This window comes from Orbicella franksi, chromosome 4, assembly GCF_964199315.1.
Source record: "Orbicella franksi chromosome 4, jaOrbFran1.1, whole genome shotgun sequence".
Lineage (NCBI taxonomy): Eukaryota > Metazoa > Cnidaria > Anthozoa > Scleractinia > Merulinidae > Orbicella > Orbicella franksi.
Genome location: NC_138148.1, coordinates 16,353,053 through 16,372,300, shown reverse-complemented (window position 1 = coordinate 16,372,300; position 19,248 = coordinate 16,353,053). Strand labels below are relative to the sequence as shown.

Genomic DNA, 19,248 nt, shown 5'->3' with positions numbered 1-19,248 from the left:
CAAACCAGGCTCATGATGTCTTGATGTACGCAATACCAATTTCTCTTATTCAAGCATTTGACTGAGGTATGACAAACATTTTAATACATCAGACGATTTTAGCTCAGTAGTATTTCGTGCTTTAGACTAAGAGGATCAATATTGACAATTGCATACTGAGGCAACTTTCGAACCCGACCGATCATTGTGTGGCTGAGTCAAAGTTGCTGTTTAATCTGAACTGATGAGGTTATATAGATTTCGCAGAAACATCAGTTTTGGTCTGACTTACGGCAAAGATTTTACTTAAGGTTAAATTTATAAACCATTCATATGATGGTGAAATTCTTAATTTACTGAGAATGAATCTGCGAACACGTGCACGTTCAAAAAAAAAAACAATTTCATAAAGAGACAAGAACGTTCAAAAACAAATATTTACAGTCAACTGATCCCTAAACATAATCTTTAATTAATATATCTCAATAAAGTCAATCTTAAACTGCAAGCAAAGTATCTCAAAATGTGGGTAAACCAAAGAGTTACTAACAGCATTTAAGTACGTTGCGGTGCTCACACCATAGTTCGCGGACTACAGCAATGTAATAACGTTAGTCACAGCTTTGTTCTGTTTAAAAAAATTGTTCTGCAATTTTCAAACGTACTAAACAAAGACAAAGATAACGTGACTATATTTATTGAGAAGAAACGAGGCATTAACAGAAGTACAATAGTGAGTGAGACCTTTGAGGGCTCAATAAAAGGGAAGTGATTAATGACTATGCAATTTCCTGCTCAGTTCGAGGCGTAGCATGCGAAACAAAGACGCCGTGCACAGTAAAACGCTGTTCAGGGTAGGTGATCCACGAGGTACAAATATCACAAATGTACCCTCACACCGCACGTGCACACCAAAAGGATGTGGTGAAGCAATTTAATATCGTGACCAGCAGTATTTAGCTAATTAAATATTATCTGCGCTTTCCGATAACTGAGTCGAAAATGATTGCGTATTTAGTTTCGACTTACGCTGAAAGCTTTATTTGCGTGGTGAAGGCGCAGCTTTTCTTTCGTGACCTTTAAGAGAAGGAATGTTTTTGTCTGGCCCCCATTGTGTTCCGAGCAAATTTCTATTTTGGGATGGTTCAGAAACTCGGACGAGTGCCAGAATAGTCTAGGTAAACATTGCTCTGCGATAATGGGAACGGGAAACTTCGTCCATTAGACTAATTTTGGTGTCCTTTATCTACAATTCAGTCATCCGTTTTGATAGATATACCGTTTTCGGTCAGTCTTAAAAAGTCGTATAAGGCTGTTTCACTTAATTTTCTTGACAATACGAAGCAAGCAAAATGACAAGATTTTGTTTACCCTTCGCACTAGGCCGACAGCTAACTAATTGCTATTTAATTGCACTTTGTCAAAATAGCAATTAAGATTACATTCCCTGCGAGCGTGGGCAAAGTTCATGGCACAAAGATTTTATTGATAACTCGTCAGTGATATGTTAGTGGATTACTTGTTACCAAAGGAATGTATTTGATAAATTCATGTCGACTTTGTATTTCCTCTGGATGAGAAATGACCCAAATTTAAACTACGAGTAGTCAGGACTTTTCTCGGCCATTTTTTTATTATTATTATTATTATTATTATTTTTTTATTTTTTTTGCGTCACGCACGACTGACTAAACGAAAGAGGGACTACTGGTAGTCTAACCTAACTTTAAATCCTTGGTGTCTTTCAAGATTTGTGCAATTCCTAACTGGCTTTTAAACAGATCAGACCACATGCACGTTAGTCGAAGTGTTCGTGTTCAAGGCCTTCAAGATGTTTTTCGCAAGCTTTATGAACTGACAAGCCATCCATTAGCAAATATGTAAAATGTGAGTGGTAGTGAGCTAATTAATTTTAACCTGTGAGCCAAAGGCCGTATACCCTGATGTTTCTTTGAGAAATCATTTGAAAAGTCGTACAGAAAGTCTCTTTGTCCTTTGTAGAATGAACTTCATCTAATCGGTTTCTTCTCTCCTCTTCTCTCTATTGTTCCCGAACTCAATAAAGTAGAGTGACTTTTAAAATATTCAGGAAGATGCCGTTTTATGCTTTATTTACGTGCTCTGCGCCACTAATCGTTCCACCGACCTTATGATATTATTTACAAGGAATCTGCTTACCATAGGCGGAAGGGTTATCAAACTAAAATATATTTCATTAATCTATGTAAGAAAAGCCGATCTTTGAACACAGATTGGAATGGAATGGAAGGTTCAATTTCTCCCACAATTTGTCTTTAAAGACAAGTGTTTTTTAAAAGATGTCCTATTTGTTCATCCTTCACAAGCTCCACTTCTGATGGACTTTCAAAATCCTCATGCAAGAAGTATAAGTTCGCTTCGTACCTACGTCTACAAAAGATAAAGCGATGGGAAGATTACACTCTGTGTAGGTTATAATCATCTTTAAGGCTTTATCAAAGAGCTGAGAACCTTTCTAGAACGTTTCGCCTTTTTGAAAATAACTTGAAATCGATCTGTCAGTTTGTGACAAAAAGTGACTAAGTGGCAATGAAAAATGAAGTGCTAATTAACTGTTTTGTAGTTTAATTTTCTTCACACGGACGAAATACTCAAAGGCGAGCGACAATCCCTTGTTTTTCGGCATTTTAATTAAGTGGGAGGGCCGATGAGCAGAGTTACGGCGAGCGAGATACTGATGACAATTCAAACGACCTCCTTGGAGTAAAGCTCTGTAAGATCGCGGCAAGAGCAGTTCGTAATCTGGGACAATTTGGCAACTGAATGAAAGTGTCGACCGATTTTCTAAATTTTTGCAAATTTGAGCTTGACAAACAAGTACGCGCTGGCTCATCAGGTTCAAAGGGGACTGGGGTGGGGGGAACCGAAGGCTTCAATCCGTAGGCTTCATAGACTCCCGCAATAAACTCCGTCCCCGCCGAACTGAAGTAGTACCACAGGTCAGTTGACGAGGCGTCCCCACTCGCAAAAGAACAACATACGCAGCTGGTTTAAAAAGTAATTTTCGCTTCAGTTTATCAGTAGTCCACTTGTCCCGTGGTTGACTATGTCCAACTGATTAACTACGAAAATGGAATATGGGATCTGTCCTTCTTATTACATTAGTAGGTAAAAATATCTATTTACTTGCAGTAACAAACACGAAACAAGCCTTGACTATTTCACTCATTCATGGCTCTCAGCTCGAGGCCTTGAAATTGTGAGAATAATGAATGCATCACAACAGAGTTTCACTTCATAGTAGGTAGAAATAATTGTTAAGACAAAAGAAACCCAAATACCTGCACCTGTTTTTCTAATTTTGGTTATGGAGATTTAAAGTGATTTTAACGAGGTTTGTTCTGCTGATTATTTGGAAGAGTTAACCGTCGGCATCGGCGTATTTACGAGTCGGCAGCTTTTTCCTTCACAGATGTCGATCAAAATAAAATCTGGAAAACCCTCGTGCAACGAACTTTCTTCCAAATCAAACACCATGTTATCCGAGAGGAAGACCTGATATACTCACCAGACTCATTTAAGCAAGCAGATAACGAAGTGTCGACCACGATAAATAAATAAATAAATAAACATTTATTTACCTTCTCCTTGGATTGAGAGCATTGCATTTCGGGCCTAGGGTGATAAAAATACTGATGTTATCTTAGGAATGCGCCATATCTTTGCAGCAGGAATCTTTGTTTATCGCTGGTAAGCTTGCCTGAACCCATCTATGATACTTGTATCTATGTTGTTATACCGAATAAATTTATCGAGCGGTCCACGGTGGCCTATGAAATTAGTGACAAAAAAGATTTCCTAAATCCCAGTTTCCTCGATCGGTACCAACTAAAAAGGCGTTGTTTATAATTTTTGCTCTTTTTTTTGCGATGTTCGTGAACTGAACTTCGAGGGGAGATGGGGGAGATGTTAAAGTTATGGTGGTAAGCTACATGTGCAGGAAAAAACTGATTCGTTTCGCTTTGGAGGCCGAGTTTGCTTCGCCAAAATACACTTCGTTATCAAGCCAGGTCAGTTCAAAAACGACAAGCCTCTGTACTTGTTTTTGTTTCGGCGAATTTCTAGAAAAATCTGATGAGGGAATTGTTGCGGGCTCTTCTTGAGCCCGCAACCTATTTTGCACGCCATATCTCGATTTTGGAGCAAATTTGTTCTGCCCAAATCAATCGATAAAGCCTCGTAAACCAATTAGAATCCAGTTCCACTCGAACAAGAATATTTTAAAAGATGGCCTTCGAGTCGGCCAGTGTGCTAGATCTTCAAAGCCAAAGTTTTGCATCATTGAAGTGTTTATGTACATTTAAAGATAGAAAATGGAAAGAAACAGTTTTAAAGAATACTCAGTTCTCGCTATGATATCAAAAGAAGAGCAGCAGTTAGGGACTGGGTCGAGTAATGGCGACGTAAAGACGTGCGTTGCTGCCGCCCGCCGATCTTTCTGCTCTGTCTTTGGTAAATGGCCGTTTTTTTCGGTCAGTTTTTGAGCAAAAGAAAAACGATATCCTCAGACTCTTCCGACGAATCATCTCTTTCGCCGGAAATCAAAAAAACGAAGCCATACTCCTCGCCAACGCATCACGAAGACGAAATAATGACAGCTCTCAGTATGACACAAGATGTTGGTGCAACTCTACAAGCAATCTTAGCAAAGCTGGAAAAGCTTGATTCAATAGAATCCGCCGTGAAGACAATTGAAGCCAATCTCGAGAACTTAGAGAAACGAACCCAAAGGCTAGAAGATTTCCAAACAACAGCGAAGAAAGATATTGACGATCTAAAAGAAGGGATCAACTTTACTGGACAACAACTCAAGGATAAGACAGAAGCTATGGAGAAGGTGCATCGACTCTATGAAACTCAATTAGCAGAGCTCACGACAAAATGCCAGAAAAATGGGGATTTGTTAGACGAGATCCACACTAAAAATCTTTACTTAGAAGCCTACTCCCGCCGGGAGAATATCAAATTCACGAACATAGAAAAATCGACAGAAATAGGCGGCCGCACTAGTGAAGACACCGAAGAAGTTCTCCGAACTTTTCTGGAACGTGATCTTGGTTATAGGGATGCAAGGAATGTAGAAATTCAGCGAGTACATCGCATCGGAAAAAGCAAGGATGGAAATCCGCGTCCTATTCTGGTCCGTTTCCTTAGATATAAAGACTGTCAACAGATCTTTTTACTGGGTCACCGGCTTAAAGGCACTAACTTTCAAATGTTCCGAGACCTTCCCCAGGAAATCATTACCCGTCGCAAAGTACAGATGGGAGCTTTTAAGGATGCCAGGAAAAATGGAGTTGCTGCCTCCTTCAGCCAATCTCAACCGGATAAATTGTATATCAGAGGTAAATTGTGGCCGATCGGGCAAAAATTTACTATTTAATTAACACTAAATAAACTTTGTTCAGATTGACCGGTAAATTGTTCAAACTTCTCGCAGTTTCGTTATTGCCAATATGCTTTTCACCAATTAGAGGCGGTCGGCAACTTAAACGGGCTAATAGAGTTGCAGGCTTTTTCTCTTTTTTGCTGTAGCAAGCAATCAAGTTGCCTAATTTCTCCACCATAAGTCCTTTAGTAATTTTATTCATTTTGTGTGTGCTTTCGTTTTACTGTCTCCAGGGCATAAAAATCTATCTAATTAACAATAGTTTAAAGGCATGTGGTCATTTAGATATCTTTTATTGTGAAAATGCAAAACAGTCAACTCAGCCTCCTTCATTACTCACAATACAACAGATCTGAAAATAATTTCCCTCAATGTTAGGGGATTGGGAAACAATGCCAAAAGAAAAGAGGTGTTTAACTGGCTGAGAGCGAAAAAGCAATCTATATATATGCTGCAAGAGGTCCATTGTTCTCGAGAAACTACCGATATATGGTCTTGTGAATGGGGGTACAAAGCGCTCTTCAGCTGCTGCAGCAGCAACAAAGCAGGGGTTGGTATTCTTTTCAATAATAATTTCAATTGCCAGATCCACAAAGTTTTCTCGGATCCGAATGGACGCTTTTTAATATGTGATATCGTTGCTGATAGCAAGCGTCTGACTGTGGCTAACATCTACGCTCCGAATGAAGACGATCCAAACTTCTTTCAGGTTTTTTTCGATCATTTATCAAACTTTAAATGTGGTGAAATCATAATTGGTGGGGACTTTAACTTAGTTCTTGACGTTGAAAAAGACAAGAGGGGTGGCCTTGCCAGAACACACAAAAATGCCTTAAAAGTGATTCGAGATTTCTCTGAAAATCTTGGTTTGACTGATATTTGGAGACTTTTCAACCCAGAAGCCAGGAGATATACTTGGCGCCAAAACCAACCAGTCATACATTGCCGACTCGATTTTTTTCTAGTAAGTGAATCATCTTTATGTGATGTGACCCATGCAGATATTTTTCCTGGTTTCAAAACGGATCATTCGATGATTACTCTGAATCTAGCTTTACACTCGAACCCCAGAGGCAAAGGTTTTTGGAAGTTGAACACGTCCCTTTTATCCGAAATGAGATATGTCCAAGAAATTAAAACAACAATTGAAAGCACTGTGAAACAATACAAAGACGACACCTCAGTGAACCCAGCTCTGCTTTGGGAGATGATTAAATTAAAGGTGCGAGAAAAATCAATATCTTATGCTGCATACAAAAACGCGACAACAAGGAAACGCGAAGAAATGTTGGAACGCGAAATCGCCTTGTTAGAAAAACATTTAGACAATGCAAGCAATAGTAACCCCTCATATCATATTGTTGCTGAAAGAATTTTTACCTTAAAGAAAGAGCTAGAAAACATTTTTGAGTATCGAACCAAAGGCGCTATCATTAGGTCAAAGTCGCAATGGTACAACGAGGGCGAAAAGAACTCCGGATATTTTCTAAACCTCGAAAAAAGGCACTGTAAACAAGGAACAATTAGTCAATTAAAAATTAATGACACCGACTTTGTCACCACAGACAAAGATATCTTATCTGAATGTACGGCTTTTTATAAAAATCTTTATACGTCAAAAAGCCCCGACAGCATCCAGTCAACATTCCTCTCTGAAGTGAACTCCACTTCTTTGACCAATGAAGAACAAACTTTATGTGAAGGCCCCTTAACTCAAAAGGAATGTTTCGAAGCCCTGAAGAAGATGGAGTCTGACAAAACGCCAGGCACGGATGGACTTCTCGCCGAATTCTACAAGGTTTTTTGGAAAGACATTTCTTCTTTTTTAATCTCGGCCCTCAACTATGCTTTTGACTCTGGCTGCCTCTCAGTAACACAAAGACGAGGGGTTATAAAACTAATTCCAAAAAAAGATGCGGAACTATACTTCATCAAAAATTGGAGGCCTATTACCCTTTTGAACACTGATTACAAAATCGCAGCAAAATCTATTGCAAACCGAATTAAATTAGTACTTCCAAACCTTATCAATCACGATCAAACAGGATTTTTGAAGGGCAGATTTATAGGCGAAAATATCAGACTCATTGACTCTATTATCCAATATGCCACAGAAAAGAATATCCCGGGCCTGTTACTTTTTATTGACTTTGAAAAGGCATTTGATTCTCTCGAATGGTCCTTCATACATGGAACATTAAGATCCTACGGTTTTGGTGCTTCGCTAATTAACTGGGTGAAAACCCTGTATAGTCATACTGAAAGCTGTATTCTGAATAATGGATGGGCAAGTAATTTTTTTGAAATTCAAAGAGGTGTTAGGCAAGGCTGCCCGCTCTCACCTTATTTATTTATCCTATCGGTAGAGGTGCTGGCCACGGCAATTAGGAAAAATACTAATATAAAGGGAATCTCTGTAAATAATGTGGAAATTAAGTTAAGTCAGTATGCCGATGACACAACACTTATATTAGACGGGTCACGTGAATCTCTCCTTTCATCCCTTGCAATGCTTGACGATTTCAGCAAAGTCTCTGGCCTCAGACTCAATGATAAGAAAACGGAAGCTCTATGGATTGGCGCAAGTATTGGAAGTGATAAAATTCTGTTATCAGGAAAAGAGCTTAAATGGCCAAAAGACAAAGTAAAATCCCTAAGTCTATGGATTTCAACAGATCCCGAACTATCTGCCTCTTTAAACTACAATGAGAAACTTGAAAAAGTGAAAGAAATCCTGAGATGCTGGAAATACCGCCGACTCACATTGTTAGGGAAAATCACTGTTATCAAATCACTAGTGGTCTCCCAATTGGTTTATCTACTCTCGCCTCTTCGCTCAAACTACAGGGTTTTAAAAGAAATAAATGAATTACTCTACACTTTTCTATGGAATGGTAAAGGCGACAAGATAAAACGGAAGGTAATGATCAATGATTTCGGTGGTGGTGGCCTAAAAATGATTGATATTAGTTCCTTCAATAAATCTCTCAAAACCACATGGATTAAAAAATATTTAGATAACAACAATAAGGGAAAATGGAAAATCTTTTTTGATATAACCCTAAAAAAATATGGCTGTCAAAACTTTTTTTCCTACAACCTTAACGTTAGAGACACCTTATCGACAATAACAACTTCGGATGCCTTTTTAAAAGAACTATTAGGAATCTGGGCGGAAGTTAACTTTGAACCTGAAATAACATCGAAAGATCACTTTCTGGATCAACAACTTTGGCATAACTCCCTAATAAAGATAGCCAACAAAACAGTTTTTTTTTTTAAAATTGGTTCACCAAGGGAATAACTCGGGTGAAACATCTTTTAGGACCGGACAACAACTTTCTCTCGTTAAATGATTTCCGCTGTAAGTATGAAATAGACCCTCGCCCTCTCAGCTTCTACGGATTAATATCGGCTGTAAAGTCTCTTCGGACTGATTCTAATTTTCAAGATTTACAGAACACCGACCACGAATATGAGCCACTTACAACAAGAATTTTGCAGGTCAAAAAAGCAACTACAATAATATATAAAAAACTGATTAGTAACAAGAGTTTAACCCCAGAGTCAAGTCAAAAGAAGTGGCTAGAGGATTGTGGCCTACCAATAAATGACAACATAAATTGGAATGCTGCCTATCTTTTAGCTAAAAAATGCACAAAGAGCACTAAGCTGATAGAGTTTCAGTTTAAATTCTTACATAGACGTGTACCAACCAATAACTTTTTATTTAGAATAGGTCTACAGGGCGATGAAAAGTGCAGTTTTTGTCACACCTCCTCTGAGTCAATAATTCATCTTTTTTGGTCATGCCGTCAAACATCTCACTTTTGGAATAAACTTACTGAATGGCTGAAAAACTTAAATTTACTTCCTAGAGATTATGCTTCGACAAATATTACTGCTTTGGGTCTGAGGCCAGATATCTCTCAATTTGCGCTTCTTATAAATTACTGCTTTCTCTTAGCACGATATCACATATGGCTCGCTAAAACAAAAAATGATCATCCAAATCTTACGCTTTTCATATGCACACTAAAATTACAATATGAGATAGAAACAAAAAGTGGAGACACGAAGAAATGGAAACCTCTTACAGGATACATGAGGATTTAATTGATATTTTAGATTATATTTTCTGTAGGGTTATCTATCTCCTACCCATTAATCTATTTCTAATCTCCTGTCAGATGCATAACTCATTTTACTTTTAATGTACCACATGCCTTTGGTCTGTTTTTTTATGTTTCTGTACTACAACCTCAAGCTGTAATGATAACTAGCTATTTTTCTTCTCAGTTTTTTTTTTTTTTTTTTTTTCTTTGCCCCTTGTCGTCACTGTATTTCTTAATTGTGTAAGTCGTGTAACTGTATTTGTTAGTAATGTAAGTCGTTTAGTTATTGTAATTTAAATAGTGTAAATAATTAGAGCAATATAATGTAAATAGAGTTAGTGTTGTAAGTAAGCATTGGTTTCCCTTGTGTTATTGCAAATAAATAAATAAATAAATAAATAATAAAAAAAAAAAAAAAAAAAAAAAAAGAAGAGCAGCAACCGATGAAAACTTGTATAGTTTGGTCCTAACTCGATTTTTGCCTCATTTGGGTGGACTTCCACTAAGAATGTATGGAATGCAAAGAACGCGATTTTATCACGCGCATCGCGATCACGGTATCTGGACCTCGGATCACGTGAAACTCAAGCATTCTTCTTCCTGGGCGACTCACCTCCTTCAATTCTGAAGATTCTAGTGAGCATTGCAGCATGTCAACTTGGGACGTTTCCTGTTCAGTGTTTATGTCGCGTTTGAAGTCCGCCACGAGCGAGTTGTTATCTGTTCTCGTCCTTGGAGTCGAGCGAGTTGTGATCTGTTCTCGTCCTGTGGAGAAGAGCGAGTTGTGATATACGCTCGCCCTTGGAGTTTTAAAGTTGAGTATAGCGTGACAAAGCGCGACAAACAAATGATCAATGTATGAGCCTTTGTGACGAAAAAAAATTAGAAAAAAACACAATTACAGCGTTTCAGTAAAACTTTTCAAAACGAAACAAACTAGTGTATCATGGAATTTTATAGTGTAGGTGACTGTTTCATAGGTTTAGTGAAATTGCTCTATGAAACACCTCCACGTACACTTTTCAGTTTTGAACACATAAATTGGCAAAATATGTCATGACCCCAAGAACCAAATAGGTGTGTTATACATATATGAGATTAATTTATAGATGAGATTATGAGATGAGATTATTGTATATGAGATGAGTTTATAGATGAGATTAATTAAAAAAAAAAAAATTAATTTCAATGCGCCACTGATTACAACAATTCTGACACATTTTTAGTAACACAAAGTACTAAGCATCGTCCTCGCCCGCATTTCCTAACTTTGGGTTATTACTAGTTTATTAATATTATTCAGTAAGAACTGTGTTGAAAGTTCCTTATGCTTGCAACAAACAGACGTAACTGATACTGTCAGACAGTTGTACGGAAATGTATTAATTACATGTCAAGGGTCATTTCAAACTACCGAATTTGAAACTTAATTATTTCAAGTGTGCTTTTCATTTCGAGTGCTGATAAATTTTATAGTATTTACAGGCTAGGCATCAATTTAAGCCCTGCACATTCTTCGCGACCTCAAGTTAATCTCTGAACTCAATAAACGTAAGCGTCGCATAATCTTACTCTCAGTCTCTTTTCTTATTTTTTCCTTCGCCTTCTTTCTAAACGATAGATATCCCTGTATTTCATGGTGATGTTCATGCACAAGTAATTGGTTTTTGTTGCTCTACACATTTATAAGTCCGTCATCAGGTGGTGTTAGACACGATTCGCAAAGCATGCCGGGAGAAATTTCCCCTGGAGCTCATTTTTATCTGATCGCTGAACAGCAAACATCTCCACGCGCTGATGGGATGTGGAAATATGACTTATAGGAGGTTCTCTCGCATCCGATACTGAAACAAATCTCGAATGACATTGATATGAGATGTTCCGCAGGCCAAATAAGAGCTGTAGATGACTTCTGCTCGATTTACAAAGCCACGATTTTCAGTGCTGACCAGATGATCTTAGGAATCGAAGCCTCGCGGTTCGTCGAATCTCTACGGTTGGAAGATAAATTATTTCCGTTTCTGACCTCTTCGAATTCGATCTTTACTTGCCGTAATTTAACCTACCTTCGGCACTTTCGTTGTTAGATATCTCGACTTGTGTATGAAGTGTATGAGTGTATCGCTGGCCAACAACATGTTATGTTTTCGTTCGACGATAAGAGAGCTGAGAAGTAAAACCTACGAAGAAAAGGGTTGAATAATTCGAAATCAAAGCAATGTTTTGTCCTTGAAAACTTGCGTAAAGCTTGATTAATCGAGTTTCTCCCGCTCTATTTCCTTATTAACCAAAAGGAATCATAAACAGCTTCCTAACGAGCTATGGCTCTTTCAAAATAATAATAAAAAAATATTCGCAATAAATGGAACTAAAAAACTAGAATCTTAATGGGAGAAGCGTGGTATGTTTTGCTTCAATGTAAGTGGTAAAAAAATTAATGTATTCATCCCCTGTACCAGGTCACACTTCCAGCAAATTCTTGTTCAACTTACAAATCCAAGATTAAATATGTACTGTGTGGATCTATTTTGTAGACAATGGGATAACACGATGTCGGTCTTGCTCAACTTCCTTGAATGTGTTTGAAGTAAAAGGTCTAAATGACTTTGCCTCAAACATATCAATGTTCAAACTGATGAGAGTTTGAGATTTCTCTTCACCTAGTGTCTGCTCCAAGTGTCCATTCGTGTGGTCTCAGTACATGCGAGGCCACTTAAAAGGGAAATCGGGCTCAATGGAAAGAAGGCCAGGATGAGTTGCATAAAATGAATGCTTTGGACAAATAATATACCTCGTGCTATTTGAAGTGGTTGCAACTAAAATTGCAGATGTGAGATGTGAAAAAAAATGCTTTTTAAACTGAATATTTGAAAAGTACTGATAAGCACAACAAAAAAAAACAGTAAAATAGCACAAAAACCATATTCTGGAAACGTATAAATTAGTAATATGCTTGTTAGAAAGGGACAAAACAACAAGATCATTATTTATATGTGAAGACAATATATATATATATACATCAAGATTTACATATAACGCGCGCTCTAATTGGCTTGAACAGCGTGCTTTATCTGAGAACAGAGCACGGGTTGATGACGGTAAGTTGGCTTTCAAATTTTGCTTCGGAATTTTGACAAATTTGACCCAAATTAAACATCCCCTGTGACTCAGACAAACGCAATGGAAACGAGCTATTTGTCTGCAGTAAATGTGGCTCACAGAGACCATTGTTAGCAACAGTAGTGTTAAACTATACTAAAATAGCAAGTTTTGCTAGATTCCCGTCGACAAAACACGAGGTAGCGAAATAGACAAATTCTCCATCTAAACAGTGCTTCGATAAAAGACATTATATTTGTTACGAAGGCGGAAATTATACTTAAGAAGTAAAACAACGACAAAAACAACAATTGAACTGTCTCTGTTAATGATGAGAGGCTTTATTTTTGTGAAAATGCTCAACTGCCCAAACAACACTTACATGCAGTGTAGCAACGCTTGTTCTCCGGTCATCTCTGTTGCACATGGAACTGGCTAGCTCAAAAGACCACCGCAAACCGCATAATATCAAGCCAAGGTTTAATAATTATTCGATCTAAAAGAAATACATTTATAATTCGCAATCAGAACACATTTTCATCCGCAAGCTTTGAGCTCCTCTTTCGTAATTTCCACTGGAAAAATCCACGTTTTCATGGGCCAGAATACGGCCGGATTCCTCTGGGCTATAAACCTTTACCTGGCTATAGATCCGTATTTAAAAATTAACTAAAAAGCGAACTTTGAAAGCATCGTTCTTCTCTCGAAAGCCACTCAAACTACTCGAAACTAAAAGATAGCTGAAGTCCAGTTTGTGATTGACAGCTGTCGCTTCTTTAGCCAATCAAATTATTTGAACAATTGTAACAAAGATTGTGATTGGCTTATTTTAGCGTGCTTTATCGGAGAACAGTGCACGGCTGACGCCACTTTTAGTCATTTGGAAAATGAAGTTTGGTTTGAAAATTCAGCCGAATGCGTGGGGAAATTGTCGGATTCTTTATCATAAAACAAATAAAGAAGCCTGGACTGTGCTCTGTTCTGTTGTAAAGCACTTGGGAAGCGGTAGAGCACTCAAGAAGTGGGGAAAAACACTCGACTACGTCTGTTTTCCCCTACACTTCTCTCGTGCTCCACCGCTTCCTGCGTGCTTTACAACAGAACAGAGCACAGTTGAGGCTTTTTTATTTGTTAAATATACATCAAGATCTTCGTGCATATACATCAAGATTCGTCAGCTTAAATACTAATCAAGCATTGAAATTAAATTCGTCTATGTACAGGCCCCGTCCCTGAAGCTTTCGTTTCTTACCAAAGCGTGGAACTTCATCAACATTAGAAGCTGGCAACAGCACCAATTCTTTACAAGAGATACTATGCGGACTTTCTTTCGCTGACTTTCCTTTCCAGGAACTTGATCTTAATTTCCCTTTCTTTCCACTACTACCACTGCTTCCATAATTCACTCGTGGATTGTACAACGGAGGCTGCTGTGCGACAACACGGGGAATTTGAAAATTTCTCCTCAACTCTTCTTCAACATTGCTGGAGTTACCTCCACTGACTCGTGACCTTTCACGAGGCACTTTTCCTGTCATGGCTCTGTAAACACGGCGAACCAAGGAGCAGGTGTCTTCCTCGTTTGGCAGCGACGAATTCGCTGATGTTTGCTGTCATTTTTCGGTAGCCGTTTGAAAACACGATAATCGATCCAGCGCTCACGCTTTCCGAAGTGCACGAATCTTAATATATACAAAAATCTTAATGTATGTACAGATCTTCATTGCATGCCTGGGTCTCGATGAATGTGCACAAATCTTAATGTACGTAGACGAATTTTAATGTTCCTGTACATTTACAATGCTTGATTAGTATTTAAGCTGACGAATCTTGATGTACTATTTCCAAAACGAGAGCGAGTGTTTCATTGGGGTATCCAAACACCGAGAAACAAATGAAAGCACGAGGCCGTAGGCCTCGTGCCTTTATTGTTTCGAGGTGTTTGGATACCCCGATGAAACACGAAGCACGAGTTTTGGAAATAACTTCTCATGATCACTCTTAAAGAAATAATAAACAAAGACTTCCAATTAGAATTGTTTGCTGTCTAACATTCCTTCCTCGATAATTTCAATATCAATGATATTTTTTACCGGCGTAATTAATTTGCATTTATGGTGCGATTTAATTTATTCTGAGATGTGAAAGGTGCTGGGGATGCCAGCATTTACAAGTTGTCGTTCAGTCAGGATGTATATCGCAAGAAAGTCGTTCGAGAGATTTCGGTAGCCGAAAAGTGTGGAGGATGAGAAGAAAAGTGTTGATAATGCAGTACCGAAATCAACAGCTTATAAAGCCAAATGGTCGTGTAAGGTTTTCGAGGAATGGAAACCGCATCGATTAGTGAAGTCCTGTACTTTGGAACCCGGCGGTCTTTTTACCACGAAAGACTTTGAAGAAAGAGTGCAAACTTTGGAAACGGCCATTACAGATATGCCTGCATGCAGTCTCAACTACTGGCTGTCGAAGTTCGTTCAAGAAGTAAACAATTCTTCTGGGGAACGCTATCCTTCCCGTTAGTTGTACTCGATTATTTGCGGACTGAAGTGCCACCTTTCTGATGTAAATGGAGTGCTGCATTGAACCCTTTGGACATGTCCGACAGAAGGTAAGTTACATCTTTTGGGGATAAAATTTGGTTCGCGTAAACTACTTGTGTGCATTGTTTTTAATACTACTTTTTTTCTTTCGCTTTCTTAGGTTTGTGACATTTCGGCGTGTTTTCGATGCAGAAATGAAAGAAGCAACGCAAATGGGTGTGACTTTGAAAACAAAAGGAGGCACATTGTAAAAGCTTACTTCTGAGTAATAAATATTCATTGATTTTGTGCAAGTTGTCACTGTGCATATTTTAGTGGTATATACCACTCTCACTGGAGAGTGGTATACTGTTTTTCATTGGGTATCCAAACACATGCACGTGATGTGGTATACATCTTGTGGTTGGTAGTTGACCTTATGAATTATTAATGTATATGCAAATCTTGTTGTATATATATGAATTTGCTGTATATACACGAATCTTGATGTATATATCACTGTCTTGTCATATAAATAATGATCTTGTTGTTTTGTCCCTTTTTAACAAGCATATAGTAAACTGGAAGATTGTGAATGATAGGCACGGTCAATTAGCCCATGGTCCTGACCTGCCTTCGTTGCATGTCGTCATATCACACCTCTGCTGAAGTTTAAAGTTCAATGTAACTTGTGTAAACTAGAGAGAGCTCTTTACCCAGAACAGTGCTATGAAGGTCATTTGAATTATCTGTCAGTTTAAAATTTATTATTTACTGCAAGTGCTGTGGTCAACAATACAGTGATCATGTACTGATAATAACATTTCCTACTTTGGAAATTGTTAAAAATTTTGCCAAAAACAGTCTCCACAGCACTTCATCGTGTCGACTTGTAATAACTGTGACCAACTGAATTTAGAATGATCTAGCATGTAGCTGTATCTTAGATCATCTATAGTGAGATGGTTTGACTGAGATAACTAAATTGTAACAACATTTTAAAATAAAAGCAGATGCGCTATATTAAACACTTGCAGCCGAGCAATTTTAAGAAAAAAAAAATTGGGATTGCCATGCAGCTTTCTAAGTAGTCACTTGCATTATGTCATCATCTATTCTGTTTTGGTCTATTCCATTCTAAATTTGATATCCTAAAAAGCAGCATGCTGTAGCTTTCCTTGTTTGATCACTAAAGTGTTAGTGGATAAATTTTGTTCTTGGGAAATATAGCAAAGTTAATTCCAAGCCCATAGCCTTTGATAACACCAGCTTGTAATTCAGCATTTGCTTCAAGTACATTGGCTTCTTCTGCTCCAGGTGGGTTGAGAATTATGCGTAACTATACACATGAAATACTTATTATTTATTGATGTATGGTCTCCCACCACTACCAAAATTCAAAGGAAAACAAGCATAAAGAAGTGGGAGATCAAATATAATCAGTCATAGATGGCTGAACAATAACATCCGATCCAAGAGTAGTAAATTTCTGTTACAGATAACAATTCAAGACGGGCAGTGATCATGCATGATAGTAAAAACTCACTGTACTTTAATGGACCAGCATCCAAAGCAGGATCCAAAAATCTTGAACATCGGTCAAACAAACAGATGACATACGCACTACAAGAAAATAACATAAAAAAAAAAAAAAACGTTAAGATGTAAAGGGAACAAGCCGAACCACAAAATTATACTCTTAAAACAAGGGTAGAAATCACGCAGTCACTCTCGCGAAATACCGCAAACAACCGACAAATCAAGGAAAATGCCCTAACTTCAAGGCCGATTTTGACCGTTAAAACGACGGCGGCCGCCTGGGCCCACCGGACTTTTCTTAAAGTTCACCTCTCGAACTAAAGTTTCACGCAAAAATAATTCACAATACCGATCCCTGTTACCCCGCAAACGACCAAAAGAATATATCCTTGTCAAGCGCGTATGGTAAACATACGTTTTCAACATAGCATGATTTCCATTGACTAGTTCTGATGCAAAAATTGCTTACCTGCACTTAAGGCTTGGCCAATAACTGGTCTAGATTTTACACTAGCAGCCCCTAGAAAAGGTTCGTTTGATTCTCAAGATGAGTGCAGAAATCGCTCGAGAAACGACAACCTACTCTCCCATTCGCAAAGAAAACTGTGTCCGCCATCGCTCTTGCGGAGACGACATATGATTGGTCGAATGCTGTCACGCGAACCGTGTCCAACACCGCCTGAGTCGCCATGACGAGTCTTCGGAAAGGATTATACCACATGTCAGTAAGTTTCCATGGAAACTCTGTCGTATGACTTGATACGCCCCCTTAAGTTTTTCATCGGTCGTTTAAACCCTTGGCACTCCGGATGTCCTGTTTATAACGAGCCAGACGTTGTTAGCAACCAAAAAACAGGCAGGCATCAATTTAAACCCTGCACATTCTTTGCGAACAAAATTTAATCTCTGAACTCAATAAACGTAAGCATCGCAGAATCTTAATCTCAGTCTCTTTTCTTATTTTTTCCTTCGCCTTCTTACTAAACGATAGATATCCCTGTATTTCATGGTAATATTCATGCACAAATAATTGATTTTTGTTGCTCTACACATTTAAAAGTCATCATGATGAGTCTTTGAAAAGGAAGATACCACATGTCAGTAAGTTTCCATGGAAACTCTGTCGTATGACTTGATACGCCCCCTTACGTTTTTCATCGGTCGTTCAAACCCTTGGCACTCCGGATGTCCTGTTTGTAGAGTTGAGCACTAAAGGAATTTAATCTCTCCACCGCCACTGGCAACTCGACCAAGAAAAGCACTTCGAAGGAGCAGAAAATGGCGTTTTTAAAAAAACGTGTTTCCCCAGAGCCACTATGCCCTTCCACTACGGAGGGTGAAACTGAGTCATCGGACTCGTTACCTCTCAACGAAAAAAGCACAGACAACTTTAATCATGATGAAGACAAAGAGACCTCCACTATCGATTATCGTGGCGCTAAGGAATTTCAAGAGGGACTTGATGGCATTCCCGAAGAGGAGGTGCAAAACGAATTCAGTGGTGTGAATCAAAATGGGAAATTAAGCGCTAGAAGCCATTCTTCAAAACGCAACTCGTGGTCCAACCCTGTGGGAATTAACTCGTCTGGACGATATCATGGTTGTGATCGAGTGATTTTGTTGGCTGTGTGTTTCGTTTCCGCAGCGTCACTTTTGCTGACCTTGTTGATGCTAGTTGGCAAAGTTTCACCTGTGAACTGCGCCTGCTCCGGAGAAACAGGTATTTCCAATTATCTCCTGCGCATAACTTTATTCCAAAAAGAAAGCTATATATTAAATTTACTAAACGAAATTTCCCAACTTCCTTTTCCCGAGAAGCCCTAAATTATGCCAATGTATGTGCTTTCAAATTTATTTCAAATTTACTTTTGAACATTTCGACTGCTGGCATTTCCTGTATCTACGCAGGGATGTTGAAGTGAGTGAAAAAAAAATCCTCGCATTGTATTTGTTACTCATGTTGTTAAAGGATAAATGTATTAGTCAAAAATCTAATGCTTTTAAAATTACGCTAAAAGGTGTTGAATCCTATTGTTGTTTCGGAATCAAACTTGTTAAGGATAACGCCATTTCGCTTATTTACTCACGATAGCGAAATAAGAATCACAATAGATTATGGTTTCTTTAACCCGTTGCTGAGTCGTCCACAATGTTCACGATTAACTACTCCGATTTCTCAGGTCCCCAACGCAGATGTCTTTGTCATCTAATGGGCCTCAAAACTCTAGATCAAATGATCGACAACCTTGGAGGGCATTTGGTACGGATTTTCTTTGTTTTTAAATTTCGACACGACACCTTTTTTTGGACACTAGCAACAAAATCACCAGTCCAAAATAAAATAGTTGCAAAGCACTTGCTATTTACTGCTTGAGGATTACTACATTCAAGACGTGGACTGAAGGCTTCGTCTATAAACAATCAGAAAAGTGCGCGCGAACTTTATTGACTCGTCCGAACTTTATTGACTTGTCCAAGTCACACGATCATCAAAAAATTTACATTGAACCTTACACAAGTGCTTTATATTTTCTTGAGGGAATGAAAATAAATAGCGTTTTAATAGCTT

The 19,248-nt window shown here is 38.3% G+C and overlaps 4 protein-coding genes and 1 long non-coding RNA gene across 7 annotated transcripts in view; 3 read left to right on the top strand and 2 right to left on the bottom strand.

The window, feature by feature from the left end:
• The window catches only part of LOC145484802 (uncharacterized), a 180,862-nt gene that overhangs the window by 75,783 nt on the left and 85,831 nt on the right, over window positions 1-19,248 (top strand). The window lies entirely within an intron of this gene.
• LOC145484825 (uncharacterized) overlaps window positions 1-19,248 on the top strand; it is an 82,402-nt gene that overhangs the window by 60,071 nt on the left and 3,083 nt on the right. Inside the window, exon 1 of one of the 2 annotated variants that reach the window (XM_081463467.1) lies at window positions 17,439-18,399. The exons of the other annotated variant lie outside the window; for it this stretch is intronic. Coding sequence (XP_081319593.1) covers window positions 17,958-18,399 — 442 coding nt within the window. The 5' untranslated portion in view covers window positions 17,439-17,957. Of the gene's footprint in view, window positions 1-17,438; window positions 18,400-19,248 lie in introns of those variants that run through there. 2 annotated transcript variants of the gene reach the window in all.
• LOC145484866 (uncharacterized) overlaps window positions 1,642-19,248 on the bottom strand; it is a 118,272-nt gene continuing 100,665 nt past the window's right edge. The window contains exons 2-4 of the long non-coding RNA XR_014049081.1: window positions 10,136-12,381; window positions 3,600-3,633; window positions 1,642-2,388 (exon numbers count right to left, since the gene is read on the bottom strand). This is a non-coding gene — a long non-coding RNA (uncharacterized LOC145484866). The remainder of the gene's footprint in view (window positions 2,389-3,599; window positions 3,634-10,135; window positions 12,382-19,248) is intronic.
• On the top strand, window positions 4,406-5,401 carry LOC145484797 (uncharacterized). Its single transcript, XM_081463431.1, has one exon. It carries the CDS (start codon window positions 4,475-4,477, stop codon window positions 5,399-5,401), a length of 927 nt encoding a protein of 308 aa, XP_081319557.1. The 5' UTR covers window positions 4,406-4,474.
• LOC145484860 (uncharacterized) lies at window positions 13,692-14,474 on the bottom strand. Its single transcript, XM_081463501.1, has one exon. The coding sequence runs from the start codon at window positions 14,157-14,159 to the stop codon at window positions 13,812-13,814; it is 348 nt and encodes a 115-aa protein (XP_081319627.1). The 5' UTR covers window positions 14,160-14,474; the 3' UTR covers window positions 13,692-13,811.